The 22,844-nt window shown below is 40.6% G+C and overlaps 1 protein-coding gene and 1 long non-coding RNA gene across 2 annotated transcripts in view; one reads left to right on the forward strand and one right to left on the reverse strand.

Moving 5' to 3' along the window:
* LOC133960548 (uncharacterized) overlaps nucleotides 1–10,577 on the forward strand; it is a 383,773-nt gene extending 373,196 nt beyond the window's left edge. Inside the window, exon 2 of the long non-coding RNA XR_009921929.1 lies at nucleotides 10,450–10,577. This is a non-coding gene — a long non-coding RNA (uncharacterized LOC133960548). The remainder of the gene's footprint in view (nucleotides 1–10,449) is intronic.
* ptprfa (protein tyrosine phosphatase receptor type Fa) overlaps nucleotides 1–22,844 on the reverse strand; it is a 242,174-nt gene that overhangs the window by 83,820 nt on the left and 135,510 nt on the right. Inside the window, exon 13 of the mRNA XM_062395231.1 lies at nucleotides 6,272–6,465. Within this exon, the coding sequence (XP_062251215.1) occupies nucleotides 6,272–6,465 (194 nt within the window). The remainder of the gene's footprint in view (nucleotides 1–6,271; nucleotides 6,466–22,844) is intronic.

A 22,844-nucleotide genomic window follows, 5' to 3' on the forward strand; every position in this document is an offset into this window, starting at 1 on the left:
CTAAGATGCACACATGCACACATCTTTCAGCATGCAAAACAAAGCTTCTAACCTTAAACAAAGTGTAAAAGCCTGAAAAACGGTTTCCCTTTGGTGACAGAAAGGACATTCCTGACTTACATTTCTGTTTATCACTGAAACAAAAGCATTGACAGCAACTGCTCCATGAAGAATTCTCTACTGTAAATCACACACTCTTAGCCAATGGTGGTTTATAAAGTGCTCTCCATTCCGGCCTCACCCCACTATTCAGTTTGATAGCAGGGCTCCACGGTGTGTCAACCCTACTCTCCAAACTTTTCTTATAAAAGCTTTGACACATGCATGATACAACTGTCCTGTAACCATATTTAGCAGCATAGTGTTTGGGTTCCTAGATAGAAGTGGACCTATACACCCGTCCAGATTGGGCCAGACTACCAGCCCAGGGAAAAAGTCCTGCTTGTCCGGACGACACACCCCTGCACAATAGTCTACAAGCAGTTCAGTCTCATCTGTGGTACAGGCAGCACGCCATTTTTCCAGGAGCTGTGATACCACCCGAAGCGACCTCAGCAAACCCCCTCCTATTCCCAAAGTATGGCCCCATCAGAACCACTACATCTTTACAAGGGACGATCTTGGCGCCACACAGCATCTTCTGGAGTGCCGGGAAGTTGGTCGAGGAGACATCCAGACGAGCACCTCCAACCACAGGCTCTTGCAAGAGCCAATGTAAGGAGATTGCAGGGCCAAGGCTGAGAAAGTCCGCACAAACTCCAGATGCTCTTATTCCAATATTTGCATTCATGTATACACCTCATTCAGAGAATGGTCTCCGGAGTTGAAAACAGCTTTAAAGGGAAAATTCAACCAGTAAAATATACCTCTTACAACTAGCCGAAGTATAGTAACAGGCATATTGTCGCATTGCTGCCATCTGCACCAGAACAGACGAGAGCAAACATGTTTGGTTTTATATTTTGGGTGAAATGTTTTTTTTTATTTAAACAACTTGTCTACTACTCCAATTTCATCAGACATTAACATGTTTTTTTTGGTGATCACATTACAATCAGATAGAGTTTGACCACATCAAAGTACAGGTTTAAAGGCGCCAAAGACACACTGAGGATTGGTCAAACCCCATCGAAGTGTAAATACAAATATGTTGCCAATCCACATACAAACACTATATTGGTGGAGAAAAGCACATTGTTGCAAACAATCAAGGAATCAACAGCTAAACAGATCAAATGCATTCGCCAGTAAACAGGGGAATCGGTTATCTTTTTCAGCCACCTATGGGTGGAGAGAAGAGGATATCAATATCAAAGAAAAACGAATAGCCCACAGCTTCACTGATGGACGGATACATCTACTTCTATTATTCTTTTGTTTGTTGTTTTTAAGAAAAAGGAGCAGAGGCTACACCATGAGCTGGACTGAGATCAGATCGTGGCAGGTCTCAGTGTGGAATAAGTATTTCATTTTAGGGTCAGGTGTAAAATAGAGTTCAAGTCTCAGGACATATGAAATGGTACTGACCCCAGAAACAAAAGAAGTGTTTGATGCTAGGGAGTTGAGCGAAATATTCTCCCTTGCTCTCAAGCTGACATTGTGTATGCAGCAGAGATCTCATCTTGGCTATAGGGCTTAGAGGGCTTTGAAGGCTTTCTGTAGGATTTCTCACATTGGTTGAACTCTGAAGAGTAGGGTTGGGTACAGAGAACCGGTTCCAATATGGCACCGGTTCCAATACAACCGGTACCTACCCGGACCGAAATGCAGCGCAGATTTCGGTGCTTTATTTCTGTGCCTGAGCCAATTGAACTGAGGTCTTCGTTCCTCCCGCCTCCTCACACTTCCACTCCTTCCCTTCATGGGGAAGGGGCGCCTCCCGTCGGGCCCCCGCATTAGTGATGGGAAGTTCGGATCTTTTTACCGTATCGGTTCTTTGAATCTCGTTCAGTAAAATGAACGAATCTCTTTTTGAGTCATTCGTTCGTTTCAACGGGGGGGGGGTGCAAACGATCCAAAGACTCGTACCCGGCAGATGAACGAATCTTTCAACTCCCAACTGTGTTTTCCGATCAATGATTCGGTCATCTGCCCACAGAGTCTTTGGGCGACGTGTCGGCCACACAGAGCGAGCTCATCTCCCCGGTCACCTACATGCACGTCTGCGAGACGGAGGTGTTCAGCATGGGGGTGTTCCTGCTGGGGACCGGAGCTTCCATACCGCTGCACGTCCACCCGGACATGAACGGGAATCTACGGAGCTCCTGATCCCCACGCTGCCAGCACATCCAGCTGGCCCGCCGCATCCGCGGACACAGAGCTTAAACTGCTGCTGATCCACTGACTATAACAACGCTGCATTCCTACACTTATAAAATGCAATTCAATGTGGAAGTAATCCAACTATTCAGAATACGTTACTCAGATTAGTTAATGTAACGGAATACGTTACAGATTAAATTTTTGGGCATGTATTCTGCATTCTGTAACAGAATACTTTTTGAAAGTATCCTTCCCAACACTGGAAATGTTAGACTTGAGTGTAGTAAGACACCTATATTTAAAAAAAATAAAATCTCAAGATGGTAAATTTGCACACAGGTTTTAAAAAGTGCATGCCTTGTGTTTATACTTACAATGACTTTGATTAAATTACGTAAATGCACACCAATTTGTTATTCTTGTTTCTGTAATGAGCAGTTAAATAAAAATGTGGGAAAGAATATTGTGCAGTATCTAATATTGTGTTGGTCATATTTAAATCATTCATTACGTTTTTTTGGGGGGAAAGAGAGGATAAAATAAAAGACTTGCATATTAAATCTTAATCGCAATATTTGGGGGGAGGGGGGGGGGGGGGGATCGCAATTAGATTATTTCCCCAAATCGTTCAGCCCTATTCACAAGTCATAATGACTGGTTTTGTTATTTTCTCTTTACATTTACACTTACAGTTTAGTGCAGTGTAATAATTTCCCGTGATAATTAAATGCCAGTGTGACAATAAATGACAATTTAAAACCATACAAACGGTCATGTTTTATTGTATATAATAGAGGAGGTTTTCTTAAAAAAATATGATCTGCCACACAAAAGCTGTCAGTCATGGCTGCTTTTTAACACGCGAAAGGGAATGAGGTAACTGTTTCCTCTTCTGAGCCTATGGAGGTCACGTGGGAAAGGATCCAAAGACTAGCAACCGGTCTTCGATCAGTGATTCGTTCATCTGCCGGATACGAGTCTTTGGATCCTTTTTCACGTGACCTGCATCAGCCTATGCAACAGTTGCGATGCGCGGCCACGAGAAAATGAACGAATCACTCTTTGAGAGGACTCGTTACTCCCGAGTCCTTGTAACGATTTGTTCAAAACGAACGAATCGTTCACGAACGACACAACACTAGAATGAATCACTCTTTGAGAGGACTCGTTACTCCCGAGTCCTTGTAGGGATTCGTTCAAAACGAACGAATCGTTCACGACCGACACATCACTACCCCGCATGAGTCGGGTGCGTCTGCCGGTGTACAAACTCTTATCTCCACGCTGCCCGCGTAAAGCCTGAAATATGCTTCTGCGACTGCGTCTGTGTCTTTTCACGCCGCTGTGGCGCAAGACTCGTTTTCATTCATGCTTCCCCAACCGTTGCGCGTCTTACAAAGCAATTCCGCGCCAGAACACTAGGCGGAGTAATGCTTTTTGTCGAAGATGACCTTAGAGACGCCTTCTTTCTTCTTCGTCGATTGTTTATTTACATAGCCACTGCGGCTCCTCGTAGCCTTTTTCTGGCGGACAAATCCGCCAGTCAGTGACGGGTTATACAAGTGATCATACTATCGGATATCTTCTGCCAAGTGCTCTTCTATTTGGTCCAGATTCGTTCTTCTAAATCTTCCGTGATTTCTGCCGGTATTATGGGGCATGAAACCGGAAATGCAGCTCCAGAAGGGGTGTAGAGCAGACCAATCACTGAGCTTGCCGAGCTTTGCCTTAAATTTTAGAAAAGGGGGTCGACACCCGTCAGCACGTAAGGAGGGATACATAAGCACGTAAGGGACCCGGAAGGGCTCTTGCGCTTACGGGCCCGTGAAAACGCAGAAGCATGTTTCAGGCTTAACGCGTGCGTCAGGGCTTCCGTGCAGGTGTGGGAGGATCTCCTCGCCAGGCTCTGGGTCGGCTTGGAAAGGCTGGGGGCGGGAGGAACGAAGACCACGCCGAGAAAGGTTTCACAAAAGCGTCTGCATTATGGGGAGACGAAGGCCGCCCCGTTGCCTTGCCCGCGACAGCCCCAGCCGCGGAGACACGGGGGTCTCCGAGTGATTGAAAAGCCATCCTCACTCTTCAATTAGCTCAGGCACCGAAGTCAGAGTAACGAGTGTATTGTATTTATTTTATTTATTTAATTATAGTGTCAACTTTAGTTAACAGTTCATATATTAATCATAGTTTTAAATTAAATGTGTTTTGTATTTATTTATATTTATAATCTACTTTAAACAGTTCATATATTTGGGATAAAAAAAGAAAGCCATTCTTAAATGTCGTCAAGCATCGTTTTGTCGTTTTTGTCATTTTTTTTAAATATCGGTTCAGGCACCGTTTAGGCACCGGTATCGTTTTAAAAGTATCAGTTAAGCACCGGTATCGGATAAAAACCTAATGATACCCATCCCTACTGAAGAATGGGATGGCTCAGGGCAGGCAAACTAAAGTTGCGACATATGGACATCCTGATCACTTGAAATGTTACTATATATTGGATTTTAGCTGTCTGTGCATTCCAGGCGGTTAACATTGCGACTCTACAGTGCAGACAGCTGAGAGAGTTAGAGGGTAGTTACACATGAAAAGACAGTAGAAAGAAAAGAAAGATAGCGATACAGGTAGCGAAAACAAAGGGAGACATACCGACGACTTAGCCGGAGAAAGTGGAGAAACAGATGAGTGAGACGGAGAAAGGGAGAGAAACAGAGGAGTGAGACGAAGAAATGAGAGAAACAGAGAAGTGAGACAGAGAAAGGAAGAGAAACAGATGAAAAAAGTGGGGGAGTGGGATATAAGAGGGGAAGAAAGTGATTCTAAAACTGTTGAACTGTTAAGATATGTTGAAATTTATCACCTGTAAAATAGGTTGAGACTTTTGAGTCAAGATGTGTAACAGAAAAATTTAAATGATAGCTTTTGCTCCCTTTATTCAATTTTTTTTAAGTTAAGCCCTTTATTTGAACACGATCAGCTTTCACATTTTATTTATTTTCTCTTATATTGAAATGCAGCACTACTTTTATTAAGTTAATGAGAGAACATTATACATTTCTTCAATCATACATATATGTTCAGTTCTATGTTACGTGACAATAAATATTGTCAAAATGTTTTTGAATCGTACTGAATTCATTACATTTGACGGTCAGGTAGTGAGTGCATGCAGATGTTGATACAACTAATATGCTACTTAAATATATGTATCACACTAAATAGTCAGACATTATGATCTTCCGGACCTTTGCTTCAAGAAATCTTCTCTAACTGGACCTTTTTCAATTTTAGTTCAATACCCCTGCCCTACAGGGAATGTCTTGGGATTATCCATTGCTTAGTGCCTGTCTGAAAAGCAGCTATATAGAGTTTACCTGCAAAGGGAACCCAGCTTTGTGCTCACAGGGTAGCTCTGGAGACTTTCTTATAGCAAGGACATAAGGTTTACCCATAAAGTTGCAAGATTTGTTTCAACAATATTTGATAGTCAGCCCCCCACATTATTAAGTCAGGCTTAGGTAAGTGAAGTCATGATGAGTGATTACCGTGGTATTGCTGCTGATACTCATTATTGGCTGCTAATTGCAGGACATATTTTTTGTGTGAATTGTTCTGTGATTTTCAATAGGCGACAGATTCGTTTGGAGTTATTTATTCGATAAAATGTGTAAAACGAGTTTCGAGAATAATTCAATCTGTGATCTATATATCTTGTTTGAATAATAGCTGCATATCCTGGAATGTGAAAGGTGGAAGATGTACCATTACTTGTCTGCCTAATGCAGTAGTATGTTGACAGAGTTCATGTGATTTCTTTCTATATTTTGCCTATGTTGAGTCCAAAACAAAAACACTTTGAAACACTTTCACAGTTATTAGAAGTAACTCCTGTGATTTTAACCAAATAAAGCCACTCTCCGCCCTCAGTCAGCCATTGTTCCTAATATGTTAAGTAAACAAAAGTCACCCAATAAATGTTACACTGGATTTAATTCAAAGACTGTCACAGTACCTGTGCGTCAGGGTGTGAAATGTACACGATGACTGGCTGGCCATGAGGCTCCCCGTTCTCTAGCCTGGAGTAGACCAGCTGGTAACCTTTGATCTGGCCATGTTGCTTCAGAGACAAGGGAGGCTTCCAGGTCACCCTGAGAGCAGTGGAGTTGAGGGTGTCCACCTCCACCTTCCTGGGAGGAGCTCCGGGCACTGCAGTACAACACAGTATACAATGAAAATAGTTTGGAAAAGATAAAAATTCATTTTGTGTGACTGTGTTTTCCTTAAATATAAATTAAGAAATAAATATGAGAAAGTATGAGAGTTGAATAGATCTGAATTACAGAAATACAACATGGTAATTAATATTCTAATAATCATTGAAGATTCCCCCCATAATTTTTCTGAATTCTCAAATTCAGAAAGAAAGATATTTCATCTATGAGAAAACTATAAATACTAATGTGCCATTGTATGTATGCCTCGCCAACCAGTGCACTTTCATATAACACACTTTTTTCCAGCATAATATGGAAATCTGGATCAGTCACAAAACCCCATAGAGATTGTGTCTCTTTACCGTCCGATTAAATTATTGAAATTAAACAATAACAGAGCGAGAACTCCACACAAAAATTTAATACAAATTAAAACAACCTCTGAAACAATACAGGAAACCCAGACTTTTAAATGTGGTCTTTTAAACATTAGATCACTGGAAAAAAAGGCTCTTTTAGTTAATGAAATAGTCTCTGATTACAACATAGATTTATTTTCCCTCACTGAGACGTGGCTGCATCCTGATGATTATGTCAGTCTAAATGAATCTACTCCCCCCAGTCATATCAATTCACAGGTTCCTAGAGAAATTGGGCGAGGAGGTGGAGTTGCAGCTATTTTTAACTCCAGTCTATCAATTAATCCTAAACCTAAACTCAGCTACAAGTCATTTGAATGTCTGGTTCTTAGTCTTCCGAGCCAATCCAGGAACCACCAACAGCCAATCATATTTGCCGTAGTTTACCGTGCTCCCAGGGCTTATACTGAATTTTTAAAGGAATTCCCTGAGTTTTTATCAAACTTAGTCCTAAAGACCGATAAAATTATTATTGTTGGTGACTTTAATATTCATGTTGATAATAATAAAGATTGCCTTAGCGTAGCATTTATTTCAATACTAGACTCTATTGGTTTCAGTCAGTGTGCGCACAAACCTACTCATTGTGGCAACCACACACTTGACCTTGTATTATCGTACGGTGTCGCAATTGACAATTTAACAGTACTTCCGCGCAATCCAGTTCTATCAGACCATAATTTAATAACCTCTGATTTTTCAATAACTGAATATATGCCACTAATACAAAATTCATTTTCTAGATGTCTACCTGATAGTGCTGTAGCTAAATTTAAGGAAATAATCCCAATTACATTTAAACCCGTATTAGCAGTAGATATAAACAACAAATTCTTTAAAACCCTGAGCTTCATTGAGATCGACCACCTCGTCGATAGCTCTGCAGACTCATTACGATTAACATTAGACTCAATAGCGCCTCTAAAAAAGAAAAATGTCAAACATAGTAAATTAGCTCCGCGGTATAATTCCCAGACAAATGAGTTAAAACAATTATCAAGAAAACTAGAAAGGAAGTGGCGCTCCAGCAACAATGTTGAAAACCTCATAGAATGGAAGAATAGTGTTAAAGAATATAAAAAGGCTCTCCACAAAGCAAGAGCCGCCTACTATTCAAAACTAATAGAAGAGAATAACAACAACCCCAGGTTTCTCTTCAGCACTGTAGCCAGGCTGACAGAGAGTCACACCTCCACAGAACCCAGTATTCCTCGATCCCTAAATAGCAATATCTTTATGACCTTTTTTAATGATAAAATTCAAACTATTAGAAATAAAATCAACCATCTCCTGCCCTCAATTGGCACTAATACTCTCCCAACAACAGAGATCTCAGAAACGGCTGAGAATCCTACCCATTACTTAGACAGCTTCTCTCTGATCACCCGTGATCAGTTTACCAAATTAATCTAAGGTTCTAAACCAACAACCTGTATCTTAGATCCCATTCCTACCAAATTACTTAAAGAAATTCTGCCCCTAATTGATAGTTCGTTACTTAACATTATCAATCTGTCATTATCATCAGGTTATGTACCACAGTCTTTTAAAATAGCTGTCATCAAACCCCTACTCAAAAAACCCACCCTAGACCCAGAGGTTTTAGCCAATTACAGACCAATATCTAACCTCCCCTTCATTTCTAAAATCTTAGAAAAAGTGGTAGCCAATCAGCTGTGTGAGTTTCTCCAGGAAAATAATATATATGAAGACTTTCAATCAGGGTTTAGAGCCAATCACAGTACAGAGACAGCCTTGGCAAAAGTCACTAATGACCTTTTAATAGCCTCAGATCAGGGACTTGTGTCTGTCCTCGTTCTGTTAGATCTCAGTGCAGCATTCGACACAATTGACCATCAAATTTTATTACAAAGCCTAAAACAGTTAATTAACATTAATGGAACCGCCCTTAACTGGTTTAAATCGTATTTTTCTGATCGCTCCCAATTTGTGCAAATTAATGATGAGTCATCTGTGCGCACCAAAGTTAATGATGGTGTTCCACAGGGCTCTGTGCTCGGCCCAATTTTATTCTCATTATATATGCTTCCACTAGGAAACATTATCAGGACACACTCGGTAAATTTCCACTGCTATGCGGATGACACCCAGTTATATTTGTCAATAAAACCTGAACAAAGTAATCAATTAACTAAACTTCGAACATGTCTCAAGGACATAAAAACCTGGATGACCCGCAATTTTCTCTTATTAAACTCAGACAAAACAGAGGATATAATACTTGGCCCCAAACACCTTAGAGATGCATTATCTAATGATATAGCTGCGCCAGACGACATTGCCCTTGCTTCCAATGAAACAGTCAGGAACTTGGGAGTGATCTTCGATCCTGATTTATCCTTTAATAGTCACTTAAAACAAATTTCTAGGACCGCTTTTTTCCACTTGCATAATATTTCAAAAATTAGACGTCCTTTCACAAAAAGATGCAGAAAAACTAGTCCACGCCATTGTTACATCGAGACTGGGCTATTGTAATTCATTATTATCAGGCTCCAGCATGAAGTCGTTAAAGACTCTACAGCTTGTCCAAAATGCCGCAGCACGTGTCCTGACGAGAACAAAGAGAAGAGAGCACATTTCTCCAATATTAGCATCGCTACACTGGCTTCCAGTTAAATCTAGAATAGAATTTAAAATTCTCCTCCTCACCTTCAAGGCCCTTAATAATATAGCGCCTTTATACCTTAAAGAGCTGTTAATACCTTAGTAAACCTACTAGAGCACTCCGCTCCCAGAATTCAAGCCTACTTGTCGTCCCTAAATTCTCTAAAAGTAGAGTAGGAGCCAGAGCTTTTAGCCATCAAGCCCCTCGGCTGTGGAATAATCTACCACTTTCAGTTCGGGAGGCAGTCACCATCTGTTCGTTTAAAAGTAGGATCAAAACCTTCCTATTTGATAAAGCTTATAGTTAGAGCTAATTAGTGCGCCAGAACGTTACTTGTTCTATTTTGTGACACATGACACACGGAGCTTCTCTTTCCAGCTTCTCCTTCCTCTTCTCCATCCCTATCCCCCTTCCCCGGAATCCCTTTGCTTTATCACCCGCAGATCCAGGGCCTCTGTGGCCGCACCATGGATTACGGTTTGTGGATCGCGCACCGGGGGTCGCGGTGTTGGATCCAGTGTGGCGGATTCTGAGTCATGTGGGCTGATCGTGGTGCTGGTGGCGGACCCTGTGTCGCGTTGGCATTGGGCACGGGCGGTGGACCAGGACCGCGGTGGTGGCTTGTGATGGGTACTCCTGGTGGGCAGCGATGGACGGTGACTGAGGACTGGAGTGGTGTCTGGTCTGGATGGTGGATCGTGGTCTAGATGGTTGCTGAGCATGGACTGTGCTTGCAGCGGGACTGCTTGGCATGTCATGTTGGGGTTGTCCTTCGGGATGTCTACCCTCATCAATGCTGCTAGAGACTTTGATTATTGATGATGTTGTCCTGCACGTGGCATCTATTGCACTTCTGTCCGTCCTGGGAGAGGGATCCCTCACATGTGGCTCTCTCTGAGGTTTCTACATATTTTGACCCTGTTAAAAGGTTTTTTTGTAGTTTTTCCTTACTCTTGCTGAGGGTTAAGGACAGAGGATGTCACACCCTGTTAAAGCCCTATGAGATGAATTGTAATTTGTGAATATGGGCTATACAAATAAATTTGATTGATTGATTGATTGATAATATGAGCTCACTGGTCCGTGACCTTTACCTTTGACCACTGAAATCGAATTTAAGTTCGGCTTACGTTGTATATGTACTTGTACTGTGTGTAATTGAAAATATCACTGACCAGTGTCTTAGGTATTGGAAATCCCCTTACTAGGTGTATCACTGCTGTGATACTGTCTAGCTGACAGGATGGAACCCTTATTTGGTGAAATTTTTCTTTTAATTGGTACCAGGGATGGAAGGAGAAAGCAGATAAGACAGAGGATGATCTCATGTCTTTCATGTCTTATTTTTTTCTTCATATCATGTCTTATGAAAAAAAAAATTCAAATCTCAAGATGAATTTCCATCACATGTGCAATGACAATAAAGTTGAATCTAATCTAAATTTTGAGTGCAGCGATAACTGGTCGAAATTGAAAAATGTGTGTATAATCGAATGACCTTTTAATGTTTGATAATTTTGGTTGTTATAATATTTTTAATGGAATTTTAACCGGAACTTCTATAATACAAAGTCCTTACAAAGAACTCCCTCTCAGAATGACAACAATGTCACCATAAAAACCATGCATTCCATGTTATTAGGCTTTCATTCTAAGGTCATGGTTTCGAAATTTGATATTTTTTATAATTAAACCTCATATTGATAAATTTCCTGTTTTCACGGGCCCGCAAGCGTAAGAGCCCTTCAGGGTCCCTCACGTGCTTATGTATCTCTTCTTACGTGCTTATGTGCGTCGACCAATTTTTCTAACTATACAGCAAAGCTCTGCGAGCCTTACGCAGACCGTAAGGGATGTGATTGGTCTGCTAACTACATCCTTTCCGGTTTCATGCCACATAATACCGGCAGAAACAACGGAAGATTTAGAAGAACGAATATGGACCAAATAGAAGAGCGTTTGGCAGAAGAGATCAGAAAGTATGATCACTTGTATAACCCGTCACTGACTGGCGGATTTGTCCGCCAGAAAAAGTCTATGAGGAACAAGCGACTAAGAAGAAAGAAGGTGTCTCTAAGGCTGTCTTCGACAAAAAACATTACTCCGCCTAGTGTTCTGGCGGGGAATTGCTTGGGGAAGCTTTGGGAAGCATCAATGACAAAGCCTGCGACATTATAAGGCAAAATCAGCACGCACTCAAAAGCTCTGCTGGATCATCATTTATATCCTCCTTTAAAATGAACATCACAGAAAGTCTGACCAGATTCATGGTATGGTGATATTAATACTCTCCTTTAAGACTTTGTCTCAGTGTGATTGCACATCCTGCAGCTATTCAAACTCAAAATAGGCTACCAGCTTGAATATTTTTGGTATGTTTGGTAGCAGAGGAAAGGTTGTGTAGTGATCTCTTCATCTCCAACCGCTTAGAGACATCAGAGACTGAACATTTGATACAGCTCTACATCTGCAGAAGCTAGACAAAGGTATAATGCTAGGGATTCCAGCCATCTTTGCAGGTTATGCACATCAAAGCTTGACACCTGGAGCCCCAGGAGGATGATTAGAACAGGGCTTAGGCCCCTCACCTACCCTTTTATAGAATTAAAAAATGAAAATATGAAGATTTCTTTAAATTGCTGATCAGCTTTAGTGGGATGTGTGAATGCATACAGACTCGCCTTTGGTGAGGCTGTGCGAGTATAAATGGACAAGGAGAGGATGAGGATCAGCCAGCTCGACAGTCATAGAGAAGCTCTGTGATGTCAGCTATGTCCACATTTGACTCATTAGATTAATTTAACCTCATAAAGAATCAGCAAGCTACAAGAAACAAGCATCAAGCTTTTGAGGGAAATGTCAATAAACTTGAGTGTTAACAGCAAAGTACAAACCCACAATATGTACAGTATGGAAGGAGAAAAAAAGAGGGGAATCAAAAAGAAGAATAAGCACCGAAATCAGCACACAGAAATATTAGCAATGTTTTACATAGAAACCACAGTTAGATTTACCAGACACGTTATAAATGGATGATTTAGCAAAACATCGAATGATTGACAACATTGGATTTTTGGCCACAGACAACGTTCTACACAATTCTTGATTTCTACAATATTTGCATGACAACTACAACATTGTTAGGTTCATGGAAATATTCTTGTTATGGCAACTGAACTACAGATGGGTTACAGTAAGAGTTGGGGAACTGAAGCACTCGGATTTTATTTGTAATGAATGTCCTTTCTAACATGGAGATGTGTGATGCTAAATGTACACTCTGTGAGGCTAACATAGTTCCTGCTGGGTCTACACCATTCTTTCTGACAGCAGGAGGGCAGATCATGGGTGTGGGTGCTGGGAGTTCTCTGCAGCGGCTGTCAAATGCTGCTGTGGCAACTAATTGACTCCTCCGTATCTCTTACTGTGTGGCGTGTGTGTGTGTGTGTGTGTGTGTGTGTGTGTGTGTGTGTGTGTGTGTGTGTGTGTGTGTGTGTGTGTGTGTGTGTGTGTGTGTGTGTGTGTGTGTGTACATTCTTTCTTCCTCTGCTTCCCTAAGATGAAAGAAATCCACAGCATGAACAACCTCAATATGGTGGGGTGATTCATTTTCATTCAATTATTAAGTATATAGGCTACAGTGGCAGCCATTGTAAGGGTACCAGTCACCCAGCCTGGCAATATTAAATTTTGTATTTAGTCACGATCAAGTCATAAGAGGTCAGCATCTGCTTTCCAAAAATTCATTTAGACTGAATGAATCTTTATGATTTCATGTCAATCTTCTTTTACGATATGACATGCCACTGGTGAACAAGACAGAAGACTAAAGTGGTCAATCTTAGAACCACAATTGTAGTGTGAGCATGTAGGTTCACTTTCAGTAGAAGGCAGATCAAAATATATTCATAAAAAAGGTAAAAGAAGAGAGTGACAGATACAAAATAATGATTGATATGAGCCAATCAAAGTGAAACAAAAATGTAAAGCTGGAGTCAATCTGTGAGAAGTGTCAAAGGCCTGGGCATCAGTGAGCAACTTCCATTCTGTGCTGCTTGACTTTCTAAGCCTCTATGACATTATCAATGACTTACCCTTTGATTGCTTGCTGAAAAACGGTATAATATGAACATAATCCTTTTTTTCAGCACTGAATGTTCCCAATGATATGTTACTTATCATACATGTCATCAGAAGTCACACAACAATAGTCTTGTGTATCAGTCATTCAGGTCATGTTAATCCAAAAAGGTTAATCCAAAAAGTCTGGATTAAACTCTCTAAAGAAGACCTGCTAGTGGTTCCTCATTCAAGACTTAAAAAACAGGTCAGTAAGCTCTCTTTTTTCAGTCTTTTTTCAATGTGTGTCTGTGCTTGAGTTGTTATATTTTTGGACTGCTGTTATGTTGTTGTAAAGATGTTTGAATGTAAATTATTGCCCCTTTAAGATTGTACCCTTGTATAACACTTTGTTTTGAAAGGTGCTATTTAAATAATAATTTACATTATTTACTTATTAAGTTTAGTTTGACTTGAACATAAGTAAATCAAAGTTAAAATATAACATTAAGTAAGTTTAGAGTTAAACAGGTCAAAGTTTAGAATTTTTTTTAAGTATTTGGAAAAACTGAAATTAATTATGATTTAGGTTAAGGTACATATTTTGATTTTGCTCCAACAGTTTCAAAAGGAAACTCCAAGTCATTCATTACCTACATACCAAATGCTAAACCAACCCATCCATAGGCCCAGGACAACTTGAGAAAGGGTCCTTGGGTATACAAATGCATTAAGGATTATGCACGTATAATACCGTCATACCGAGCTGGACCGTTTGCACATGCGTTAGCGGATCTTTCGGATTATAAATACTGCCATATCTGGGTTCTCCGGTCCATTCAACTCCAAACTACTTGACGAACATGGACAACTTGGAAGACGACGATGCTTTATTCCTCACGGATGCGCTTTTGGATGAGGGTCAGGTAAGAAGTATACTTTTGTGTTGTTTTTATTATTGTTACTTTCAGGGTTTGAATTAAAGGGCTGAGAGAGAGAGAGAGAGAGAGAGAGAGAGAGAGAGAGAGAGAGAGAGAGAGAGAGAGAGAGAGAGAGAGAGAGAGAGAGAGAGAGAGAGAAAATTTGGAGTCCGAATATATAGGGAATGTAATTGATTTGGTAATGTTTTCCCACGGTAGCCTTTGTTACCTCGGTTGTAAATAAATGTTTGGTGAGATTAGTTCGCTTTAGCTCATCATTGAGGGACACTACAATGTGAATTTCAACATAAACAAAAAATGCAGCAGTATAAAAAATCCTGAATCGGCTCATAAAACAGTTTTACATGGTACCATGTAAGTTTAGGTCGCAAAGTATGGCCTGTGGGGGAAGGGCCCTAATAGGGCCAGCGGGTGGGAATGGCCCTTATAGGGCCAGCAGGGGGAAGGGCTCTACATTGGGTCTTTCACTATTGGTGTTTTGTTTGTGTATGAGGTTTGATTTTGTTTTCTAAAATACAGGATGGTTTAAGATGAACTTAGATTTATTAATTATTTAGATTAACAAGGGATGTATTTGGTTGAATTTATGTTATAGGACAATGATGGTTTTGTTCATAACAAGATGTTTGTAAGAAAGTTTTAAGTAACAAATGGTATGCTTTGTGTCTCAATTCTTGAATCAAGGAGAATCCAACTGAAGCGAAAGGAGTTGCAGCAACGTCCAAAACTGGGACAGAACAGTTTGTTTGGCTTGATGAGGACCAGGAAGGGCAACCTCTCCCAAAAAGAAGAAGAACAGGAGCTAAACGGATGCGCCCTTCAGCCACTGGCTAGTAGTTTTTTCCCTTTTGTTCATTTGAAACCATACTTTATTTCTCCTCAAGCAAGATATCAATTGTATTTTCATCCTTCTGCAGATGCCCTGGGAAGCACAGACCCTTCAAGTGCTCCATCTATGAGTGGACAACCGTTGGATACTGGGATAGTCCAAAACATAGGTATTTTTTTCTTCTTGTTTGTAATGAAGTGATACACTCTAGATATATTTCCCCCTGCTTAACATCTGTAATTCTCCTAACCTCTACCCTTAATTTTCCCCTGTCAAGACTCCCGCATCCAGGAAGTGCAAAAACCTTTTGGAATCTCCTAATGCGGAACCCCTCCCTTCACAGTGGAAGGATAGGCAAACATCCACCTTGGAAAAGTGGACTTTGTTAAGGCCTTTTATGGTTAATCAGATGTTATTATCTGAGAAGCCTAAAGAGGGACTTTGCCAGCACTGCAGACAAAAGACTGCAGTAGTGAGATGTCATGATTGTCTACCAAGAACACTTTACTGCTTAACCTGTGATTTTGCAATACATAGGTCTATGGTGCTCCATAATAGAGCATCCATGGTAGAGGGGTTCTTCAGGCCACTGCCACCATCAACATGCATCAAGGACGATGAGGGAGGAGAATTCTCCTACTATGAAAGAGGTATTTCTAGGTTACAAAACAGACGATTTTAGATAAATTTGATTCAATCAAAAAAATATGCTGGGTGAAATAAGTTATAGCACTGACAGAATACCTCAACTGATTAAGTTAACTGATCAACATTTTGACAACTGAAAGACAATATGATCATTGTGGCCTTGGCCTGTGACCTCAAGGTACCAAAATAGAATCCTTGATTTGGTACAAGTTAAAATTTGTATCAAATTTTAGGAAATTCTGCAATGTAATATGTTATTGGTGTAAGATTGGTCATCTAGGGGTACACTAAAATTGTGGTCTTGTCATTCTAGATGGCAATAAGCGGAGACATCAACTCAGGAAAAAAAAAGTTGAAAAGAAAGCCTTGGAGGATGCCATCATTAAACACAATTCTACTGTGGAGGAAGCAGACAAACTCCCTCCTCCTAACGAGCTCTTGGCTGATGACAACTATAACTCTTTTGATATAATTTCCAGGTCATGGTGATATGCTACAGAAAAAGAAAGTGTTTGACAAGGTAATGCTGCTGTCCAGACTTAAAGAGGAAGCTGCCATTGTGGTTCGTGAGGTAAAGCAGCACTTGCATCAGAATGCACAGAGCTGTTACTGCCCTACTGTCTTTTTTTGTACATAATAAATTACATCTAACATAACTTATTGGGGGATTTCCTTGAACTTATACACCATGTTATTGGCAGATAAAATGCTCAGAGTTGAACTGATGGGATGGGTGATGCAAGATGAGGGAGATATACCTGGATCCTGGGTAGGACATCTTTAGACATGTGAGTGACATTACTCATGTTGCTCTGTTAGTGTTTGTATATTGTTCCATCTTCTGGTCTCCTTGGCGAATCATGTCTAAATTCAGATCTCCTGCATACAACATCAGCTGCTGCCTGAGTTCTCCTTACACCAGCTTCAAGTAAACTACCATCACAGTATCGTTGTTTCTGCATTGTCTGTTTTCCTAAAGTCATACTAAATACAGAAAAAATATGGTGTAGGTCATTTCCTTTAGCTCAAGAGACATGTGACATCTTAGCAGCTTATATTTGGGTCATCTTAAAACATGCACCCACCAGGTACTGCACACTGTAATCTTAAACAATGGTGAAGGTAAAACGCACTAGAAGTAGTATGAATTCCAGGTAATCTTGAGGCTGGGGAACCGTGACCTATGTGCTTCTCTCGCTTTGTTAAAACAAAAAACATGGCCGACATTCATCTAACCCTAGCCCTAATATGAAAATACATATGAACTCTGCACCAAGGTGATTCAACAGGGTGACAGCCGCAGAAAGATGTTCCTGAACCTACTGGTCTGGGAACGGAGGAGCCTGTAACGCCGTTCCCAGCGTTTGCCCTCCTCCCCAGAGGGGTTTGCCCTCCTCCCAGAGGATAAATTGGGCTGTTAATGATCAAAGTTGTCTCTAACTTGGTCCAATGTGAAACATATTATTGTGTATGAAGCAAACATACATATTTTTAACATATCTGGCCATTAAATACCACTTACAACAGAGTTAAGAGATTTCATCCAGTTTGGACCTCAATGGGGTCTGAGAAAGTACACCTGAGATGGCCTGTTTTTGGAGCAAGATGAAATTTAAACTTTGTCGTAGGACAAAAGCAAAGACATCATCGTAAAGGTCTTCACCTCAGAAGTAACATTATGTCACTAGGAAAATTGTGGATGCTCCTGCTCCTCAGGGATGACCTTTTCAGTTTTGATGGCTTATAGGATGGAAACTAAATAAGCAACAGACATGGTATGAACTGTTTTGGAAAGGTCTTGATCTCCACTACCATGACCCAATGCAAACCTATGGGGGGCGCCACTGAGTAGAGCCAAAACCTTGAACATTTTTTTAACCGTTTTATTAGCAAGAAAAACTAAATCAGACTAAACAGGTGTTTTTCTCACACACAAAACACATAAAAAGTCATGCAAGGTTATCTCACATAATAGTGAAAACACATGAGAACAACAAAAGGTGAGAACAACACACAGACACGTACGGGATCTCCATTGGAAATTGTAGTTCTTTGTATCGTTCTTCCGGGTTGAGATTAGGGCTGGGAAAATAGTGTTTAGAAAACATATAAGCGGTTGGTTTTTTAACCATGAATGAAATATTGAAACTGAGACACATATATCACGCCATAAATATCAAATCGCATTTTTATTAAGAAAGCTTGTTGCTAAAATAAAGCGTTTAGCACCAAGAATACCAGAATCTCCGCCCTCTTGCTTGATCAGAGCGCTGCAGAGGTCTACGCAGGCGCACTTTATACCGGTCGTGAAAGTATAAATATTGTTGTAAGAAAATTAATAAGTAGTTCAGAGAGTATGTACAACAGTGGGTGTGTGTGTGTGTGTGTGGGGGGGGGGGGGGGGGGGGTTCCTGGAGGGGGCGCTGTAGTTTTAATTTTGGCAGCTATCTTAGTCTTTTGACGAAAATGCATTTTAGTTTAAGTCACATTTAGTCATTAATCGACTAAAAAAAATTACATTTTAGTCCAGTTTTAGTCGACGAAAACTAATTCCATTTTACTCTAGTCATATTTAATAGCCACATTAAACTCCTTTTCTATAAAAACATATAGCTGGAGCCTAATAGCTAACAAATATATATTTAATTTTAAATGTGAAAACAAAAAGGGAGAGCAGGTCAGACTGGAGGCGAACACAGAAACTGCAGCTCGGTAGAAACCAACTGCAGCTTCTGCTCTGATCAAGAAGCTGAGGCACTGATCTCTGATCAGCTGAGACCAGAGAAACTCTGTGTTTTCACTGTTTCCATAGTTAAGAAGCAGTCAGTCACTGAGTGGCTTTCTTCACGTGTACTAGCTCTGATCTTGTGTCTCTGAGCGAGTGAGCGGGGCGGGGGGCGGAGCCTCGGTAAGCCGGTAAGCTATCTGGGAGGACACACACACAGACACACAGACTCACACGCCCGCTCCTGATACTTTATGACGGCCTGATACGATGATGTTAAACAAATTATTGTGCCCAAGTCAACCACCAACATTTTCGTCCAGACTCACACGCCCGCTCCTGATACTTTATGACGGCCTGATACGATGATGTTAAACAAATTATTGTGCCCAAGTCAACCACCAACATTTTCGTCTCGTCTCGTCAATGAAAGTTAAAAATAGATTTAGTCATAGTTTTTACTTTCAAAGATCCGTTTTCGTTATGTCTTCATCTCGTCTTCGTCATGGAAAGAGGGTCGTTAACAAATATATAACGTCATAGTTTTCGTCAACGAAAAAAACACTGGGGCGCTGGTGGTGGTGGTGGAGGAAGGAAATGTGTGGGATGAAGAAGTCATCACCCGCAACTTCCCCATCCGCCCTACTCTCCCTCTGATTGGCTAGTTGTCTACCAATTAGGAACGAGGAGTGTGTTCGGTCGGATTTTAGGTCAGGGGTTAGCCAATCCAAACCAGAGAAGGGGGCGGGCATTGTCGTCATCGCGGGTAACCTGACTCTCCTCACTACTTGATGCAACCGGACAGGTAAGGAACGACCAATGATGAATATTAGGATTTAAACATTGAATAATATCTTAATATGCTGTAATCGTTGTTTTAATAATTTACAAATAATGGAGCAGAGTATATATTGGATGCTAACATTTCAGCTTGGTGTGACTGAGATCAAGCATTATAATTAAATGTAGCTAGGTCCTTGTTATGGTCAACTGACTCCCTGCTAGCATTGTACCAGGAATTACACTGATAACCCAGAGGAACTTATTTGTCTCTCTTATTAAGTTATGTCAGCCTAAGCACCTATTATGTATATTATAAACATAACTACACTCCACACTGAAACAAATAACACCTATATTTTGAAACATTTCCCAGCAGAGACCTTAAACGCATGAATTTCTTTTATTGAGCTTTAATTTTACAGACCAGGCTCCAAAATGATAATTTTTACTGTTTTCCATCAGACGAAGCCATGTTTGACCTATGAGCGAATACACAGTAATACATTTATGCAACTTAAATGGTGTGGGTGTGTTGGTATGAATGCCAGATTATAGTTTGTGCGACACAAGCATTTACATCCACGGTGTACTTTTTTTAAAATAAGGCACAATAGTTTAAATAATTGAGTTCTTTTGTCATTTTTGTTGTTTATGTATTGTGTTTTTCTTACAGATTAAAGATGCCAAGAGGATCCACAATTAACCAATGTGTTGGCTGCAAAGCAGTTGTTGGTGTGGCCACCAAAACATGCAAGTTCTGCAAGGCTGAACAGCCACGTAAACAAAGACTGGCAAAAAAAATTAAAACATTTGAGAATAACAGAGAACTGGGTGGACAACCAGAAAAAAAAAAAAAACATCCTCCCATGTTATGGATGAGGCGGCTGTTTTGGTAAGTGCTTAACTTCTGTAGTTGACGTTCACAAAATTAAGGCTTTTGATGTTTCTGTATGACTTTTGGTAATGACAGATTAATTTGTTTTAGCTTGAAAAACTCAGCGCTTTGGGGCACAGGGCCATATTTTTCCACCGGAAGCCAGGGAAAAAGCCAACCGCCTGGGTCACACAAGTGCTGCACCCGAAGTGGCAAGTTTCTGATCAGGCTGAAAAATGCCTTGACCGCATGAAGGCCCTATTTGAGGTGGTTATTAATGGTGGGTCTAATTTGTAATAATTTGAAATCTCAACAAATAACTCAATCTACTGAAAAAAATTAAACACCACATTTAAAGAATAGATAAAATTAATTTTGTATGCACCACAAAACATGAATCTGATAGGTGTGTTTTTGTTCTATTGAGGTTGGAGTAACCACGATTCCTCCACCCACAAACCCATCGTCGTCCCTGCAATTGATCCACCCACCATTCACCCCCCGCTTCTGCCCTCCACAACCCTTCCACCAGTTTCGCCTACCAGCCACCGACCACTCAGCCAGCCAACATCCAGCCAACCACCATTCACCCCCCGTTTCTGCCCTAAACAACCCTTCCACCAGTTTCGCCTACCAGCCACCGACCACTCAGCCAGCCGAAATCCCGCCAACCACCATTCACCCCCCCCACTTCTGCCCTAAACAACCCTTCCACCAGTTTAGCCTACCAGCCACCGACCACTCAGTCAGCCAACATCCCGCCACCGACCACTCAGCCAGCCGAAATCCCGTCACCCACCATTCACCCCCCCGCTTCTGCCCTAATCAACCCTTCCACCAGTTTAGCCTACCAGCCACCGACTACTCAGTCAGCCAACATCCCGCCACTGACCTCTCAGCCAGCCAACATCCCGCCACCAACCACTCAGCCAGCCAACATCCCGCCACCCACCATTCACCCCCCCACTTCTGCCCTCAACAACCCTTCCACCAGTGGAAACATTCAGCCTCCAAGTGGTATGAGTAATCAGCGTATGTTGTGGTGACATTTGACACACATCCAGCTTTAGATACAGAGATGCGTATGATTATTGTATTATGACTAAAGTGTTATACAAGTAAGTAATACGGTAGGTCAGAGTAACTCAACTTGAAAATCATCATGAGATGAGATGAGATATATACACTCTTTTGTATTTGTACGAGAGTTCTTTACAAAAAAATAATTTTATTTACTTCATTCTCAACAGACAAGCCTGTAAAGAAAACCACGAAGAAGAACAGGGAAGATTTGAATGACGGTAATTTTGCTATCCTATATTTGCATTTAAATATTTCATTGTGGAAGGAAAGTCCAAAATATTTCTAATCTTTCAAAGTTCGTCAGCTTCGCAAACTAGGAGATGCTGTGGTTATGATCCCAAGCAAACACAGGAAGTCCCAAAAACATGATAATTTGCATTAACAACTCCAATAGAATTTTGTCAGGAGGTTGAGGCTGAACGAAATTGACAGAGCTGGCACACAATGATTTGAATATTGAGACATGTAGAGCGTAAATACATGGCACATTGAACACCATTTATCACAGTCCATGTGATATATTGTGAAGCCCTATTGTCTAGGCATTAAAACCAATAATCATGTCAGCTTTTTCACTTTTCTAACGCTAAATCATTTTTGATGCCATCTAGGGGTTAAATTTTTACAAGCAGGTGACATGATCATGTAATGTTTGCTGATTACAAAGCCAAGAGGAATTTTGTAAAAGTTCCAGAAAGGAACCATGTGGGACCAGACAATAATTGTTTTATTTTTGGAGTTGATGATGATTGCAGCCCTTGATTGACACACCAAGTTTCGTAGTGTTTCCAGTCGGGTCCTATGATCTTCATGATGCAACAATGCTAATATTAATACATTCAAGGTCAGACTGACAGTAAGCGTGCACTTGTTTTTCTCTTTCAGAATGCAACCATGCAGCGAATCAACTGCCTGGAGGAGAAACATTTTACCCGGTAAAGAGGGTAATAAAGAAAAAAAGGCTGAAGGTTTGTTTTGTTGTTATTTTAGGTCAATAATGTCATGTTTTAACAACTTCATTGTATAGAGTCATCTGACCATAGGCTTGCTTGTAATGGTTAAAATGCTTTATTGATTTTCAGAGTAACATAATGGAGTATGTTGAGTGGGAGCCCTGTTCAATTTGGTATGTAGAATTCCTCTTAATTTTATTTTATTTTCCATAAAAATTACTTAACCTTTACTACAGCATTACAAAAATAAATTATTCTATTATCTATTGTTGTTTTATTACCAAAAATGTCAAAGTTTCCTTATTTTGATTAAATTGTTAAAAGCTAATGTGCTGCTATTTATTTATTTTGAAAGATACTAAAAAAAAAAACGAGTTCATGTAGACCTTATTGAGACTATTACATAATCAGGTCATCTACACTGTGCG

The sequence above is a fragment of the Platichthys flesus genome, chromosome 9, assembly GCF_949316205.1.
Source record: "Platichthys flesus chromosome 9, fPlaFle2.1, whole genome shotgun sequence".
NCBI lineage: Eukaryota > Metazoa > Chordata > Actinopteri > Pleuronectiformes > Pleuronectidae > Platichthys > Platichthys flesus.